Source organism: Sinocyclocheilus grahami, unplaced genomic scaffold (assembly GCF_001515645.1).
Source record: "Sinocyclocheilus grahami isolate Dianchi unplaced genomic scaffold, SAMN03320097.WGS_v1.1 scaffold26.1, whole genome shotgun sequence".
NCBI classification, from domain to species: domain Eukaryota; kingdom Metazoa; phylum Chordata; class Actinopteri; order Cypriniformes; family Cyprinidae; genus Sinocyclocheilus; species Sinocyclocheilus grahami.
Window position 1 is genome coordinate 175,477 of NW_015505205.1, and position 4,715 is coordinate 180,191.

Below are 4,715 nucleotides of genomic sequence, written 5' to 3' on the forward strand. Positions count from 1 at the left end.
TATATATATATATATATATATAAACTGCAAATCTAAGATTTTGCTTAAGATAAATGACAAATGGCTTAAACTAGTAAACGGGTGCATTTACAAGGACATTGACCTAATATCTGTGGAAAAACAACTGTTGAACAGTTGTATACCATGCATACTAATGGAAGTCTGTTTTGTTTTGGCTATGCCTAAGTTTCCAAGCATCCACTTCCTAAAAGGCAACAACAAGGGGTTAGTATGACGCCTAAAAGCAGAGGTAGTGAATGTAGGACAACGTTCACAGCAGAATACCCCTCCTTGAAGAAGTGCAGCTCCCACCCTGTAGGGCAAAGTTCACACGCTGAGCAAGTTCAGAGTCTACTTGGAGACTCAAGTAGACTGCGGTGTTTGCGTGTCATACTAAATATAAACACCATGTCTCTGGCCATCTAATCGCCATTTAAACAATATGTCGTTGCTACAACAAATCTGGTCAAAGTAGACGAGATTATGAACGCAGTAAAATGTTGTATAACTCACCAGCTTTGAACCATTTGTACAGAAGGTGTGGTAAGTAATCTTTTGGGGAGCAAGTTGATCTCTTTCATGATGTTTGACAGACGCACTGGCAGCTCTTGTCTCAGGAAAACAAAAGACGTTTTCTCACATGCGTTGGTGGAGCCTGGAAGAAAGCAACATGTAACAAATAAATATAAAGCACGGTAGTAAACACACGCAACACAAATGTTTCAACTATCGATTAGTATAATGGGTTGGGACTAAAATGCGTGCACGTTGATCATAAACAGTGCAATTAAACACAGTACAATACAGATGTATGAACATCGCAGTGATTGCAAACAAAGCCAACAGCGGTTAAATGATGCAGCACTCTGAACAGTAGGATGGGAATTCCGAGTCATTTTCCGCGTATCGGTTCTTTTGAACAGTTCGTTTAAAAGAACCGGTTCAGAAAGGCGATTGAGCAACGCGTCATCACATTGTCTCTGACGTGCTGTAAAAAGTTCAAATAAAACATCATGTAGGAAAATATTGGCTTTGTCGATTAAACTGTATTAATAAGGATGTTTAATGTAATTTCTTGTGTCCCAGTTCAGTTGCAGCTATCAGCTCCTAAAACATAGAAATATTTAAAACAATACTAAAATGTATTTACATCTCCTGCATTACATTTATTTCTAAACCTATTTATTAAAAACAACAAAATAACATAATCACGACGAAAAAAATGATTCCAGTGTGTTTTATTTTGAGCTTTTCTGCTGTTTGGCTTTTCAATAATCTGCAAGTCCTGGTTTACTCCAAATTGTCTTACTATCTGCTCAGTTCGAGATCAAATTATAGAATTGTTAATTCAGACCGATTAATCGTTCAAAAAGGTTCGTAAACAAAATCCAGACTGATTCTGTGAGTCGGTTCAGCGAATTTCCTGAAAAAAAATCAGATTCGACGAACACAATGTTCCCGAATCGGACATAGCTACGCACAGCTGGTAAAGCAGTAAATCATTTCTGCATCAAACAGATTTAAATAACAAATGCAAAGCAGCTACATAGTCATGCACGTAATCAGAAACGAACTACAGCGCAAAATAAGATGAAGTTGCATTAATACAACTGTCTGTTCTGCAGCTGACACACGATCACTTTCATTATAAACAGCGTTTAGATGAGGCTATTCCTTATCATTCTAGTATTGCAAATGATTTCATAAACGAACAAAGAAACAACACAGTAGAAAGAACACTCACCAAAGTCCAGAAACTGTTTCATAGAAAGTGGAGAAGGTGAAAATTTGGAGAAGTGTTCAATGTGATGAGGCACACTGGCCAAAGCAGCATTCTTCATTATAAACCTGACGAACTTCATTTCGATGACTGGGTCGAAACCGAGATATACCAGATATATCAGCTGCAGAGTTTCAGTTTTTTCAATAGGCACGGTGTTTATAATGCACGTAGTGAGATGTAGGCTATATGATGGTCTACGAGGCAGCTGTTCTTCCAAGAACACTCAACAGCCAATCAGAGCCAGGGGTTCCTGTTACTTATACAGATCCGTCCAATAGCATGTGGAGGCGTGGCCATATGCTGCTCATGGCCCTATAAATATAAGCATTCAGTCAGGGACATAAACACGTGTGCATTGACCACTGTGTGCTTTGCGTCCTGAAAAGAGTACATCTGTTTTTCCCATCCTAAACTGTGATGATCCTTATGAAAATCATGAAAGCTAAATGAATATCAGAATGTCAAGAATTGTATTGATAACGTAGGCTACCTATTAATTTTACCTCACTATACAAAATCACTAGTAAAATTAAAAACTGGAGTTTAATTGCTTCCTTCATCGCTAGGGTAAATAAGTGCAAAAGTTACAACCTGCTGTAATAAATTAATAACACTTTTGCCAAGTCATTTGAATTTGATTAAATGAACTTGAATTACATTAAATAAGTTAGAATTAAGTTAATATAAAAAAAAAAGCTATGGGGGGAAATGTTGTTAGCCTATATCATGATAAAATATTTTATAGTGTGACTTTAGAAATACAGTATAACTTCTTTTGAACTTTATTTTACCCCACTGATCTTTTTCAGGACATATGGGGACACATCCATAATATGCATAATTTCCCTATCCAAAGATTTCTGTTTTTTAATGGTCAATTCGTGGTTGAGGACATTATGTTCTGTGAAAGACTAGGCTAACATGCTAAATCCATTCTTGCATAACAAGGAGATCTCGATAAGAGACAAGTCAGTCACCATCATGCAAATTTCACTCTCTCCTTCCAGCCAGTAGTCAGTTGAGTAAATCAAAGATATGCTTATTTTAAAGGATTATGTGCTTAGATGTATGACAAATGTCAAATGTGCATCTTTAAAAAAATTATTAACTGCGATTAGTCAGCAGATTCGCGTGTGCATTATAATTCTGAATTGTGCAGTGGCTCTCATCAGATGATTTCTCACAATGGAGACCTAGATAAATCAATACGTAGTGGCTCTTTCCATGATTAAATCACAACATTTCCCATATGTTCAAATATACAGCTCCACGCTATTGAACAGCTGCACCACCTTGTGGTCAGCTTTTGATTTTATTTTCAACTTTCCGCCACCGTTAATAGGGGATTCAATCTGTTATTTAGAGCATTACATTTGAGTGTTTGTGGCCGTTTTAATGTTCTAGTAAAACAATGAAAACATGTTATGTTAAAACACTTTATGTGGCCTTAAACACGCATTTGAAACGCATGACCCCTGATAAAGGGAGCATGCTGAAGGAAGGGAGAGGAAGGAAGTTTTGAAGTCTATGCAGAAGTGATTGCATAGCCATTAAGACCTGAGTGTGTGGGGAGAAGAAAACATGCCCAGTGGAAATTTCCTTTGGTCAGACACGGGCCATTGATGTGCTGTTTTGTACCTTCACTGAATGGAACAGCTTGGAGCCAAATGTCATGGTCACTCTCATGCTATTCTTTTTCAGTATTTGTTTTCCTACCAAGCAATATTTCACAACAGATTTCACAATAAACCCATTAAAATTATTAACAAATCCAGATTTTATATTCAAAAGCATCTATATTTTAATAGCTATGATAACTACTGTAATTCTAAAGATCTTAACTTTCAGACGTTTTCGATTAAAACATTTTGAAATACTTTGGCATGTACTCTCACTGACCCCTGCCATAAACCATGAATGAAGGCAAAATATTATCTGATTGCTTCTCTGCACCTGTTCTCATTTTGGATTGACTCACACCAGAGTTATGTGAGTGATGCAGAAAAAAAAGTCATCTCTATTGATTGCAACATGGCCCTTGTTTTGGAAGTGTTATTTCCATTGATTTTTCCCATAGGGATTTTAAAAAGTCTTCATTAAAGCGTTACAAGCCATGAGCCAAACCAACCAATCCTATGAACCATTGCAAATAACATAAATTAAAAACAGTGGAATTAAATTAAACAAAAAATCGAAAATGATCCATTTAAGGTTGTTGACTGTATATATAGAAAGAAACTATATATTTTCAGTTTATTGTAAAATATGCATATGTATGTTCAAATATTTAATATTCGAGAATATGAGCAGACCAACTCTATTACGCCATTTATGGTGTTTCATGGGAGTGCATGGGCAGAACTCTCTGATTAGTGAAATTTTCTTTACAGCATCATGGGTAATGTAGTTTTTCACCACTGTTAAACTTGATTATTTAAAACATAAGTTGATATAATGCGAACTGATGGCTTCAAGCAAAGCAAATACCATTGATTAACAACCTTAGAGCTCGCAGTAAGTCTGTCTTTAAAGGTCTGTAAGTTATTGTTAAAAAAACGATTTCCCTATGGAGAAAATTAATACCATTTTTATTTCTGGAACATGACTGTTGCATTCCATATCTGCTGCATCACACTTGTTAGCCCCACCCACTGTGAAATTTCATTGGTCCATAATCTTGCTGCTCCTCATAATTCTACATTAAAGTCCCCCTCACTCATTTTATCGCTTAAAACATGTCTTTAATTATCAAAATTACCTATTGAAACGTTTTCTTCCATTAACATATCATTTCTTTCTGTCTTAAAATGGCATGAATATAACTTTACACCCTTACCTCATTTAGTATACACGTAATCATGAATATGCACGCAATCACACCAGCTCGTATAACCACAGTTTTGAGACTGTCTTTGATACACTGTCATTTTAA

At 36.0% G+C, this 4,715-nt stretch overlaps 1 protein-coding gene across 1 annotated transcript in view; it reads right to left on the bottom strand.

Moving 5' to 3' along the window:
• The window catches only part of pdk2a (pyruvate dehydrogenase kinase 2a), a 7,310-nt gene extending 5,323 nt beyond the window's left edge, over positions 1 to 1,987 (bottom strand). The window contains exons 1-2 of the mRNA XM_016250931.1: positions 1,745 to 1,987; positions 514 to 655 (exon numbers count right to left, since the gene is read on the bottom strand). Coding sequence (XP_016106417.1) covers positions 514 to 655; positions 1,745 to 1,862 — 260 coding nt within the window. The 5' untranslated portion in view covers positions 1,863 to 1,987. The remainder of the gene's footprint in view (positions 1 to 513; positions 656 to 1,744) is intronic.
• Positions 1,988 to 4,715: the final 2,728 nt, after the last annotated feature.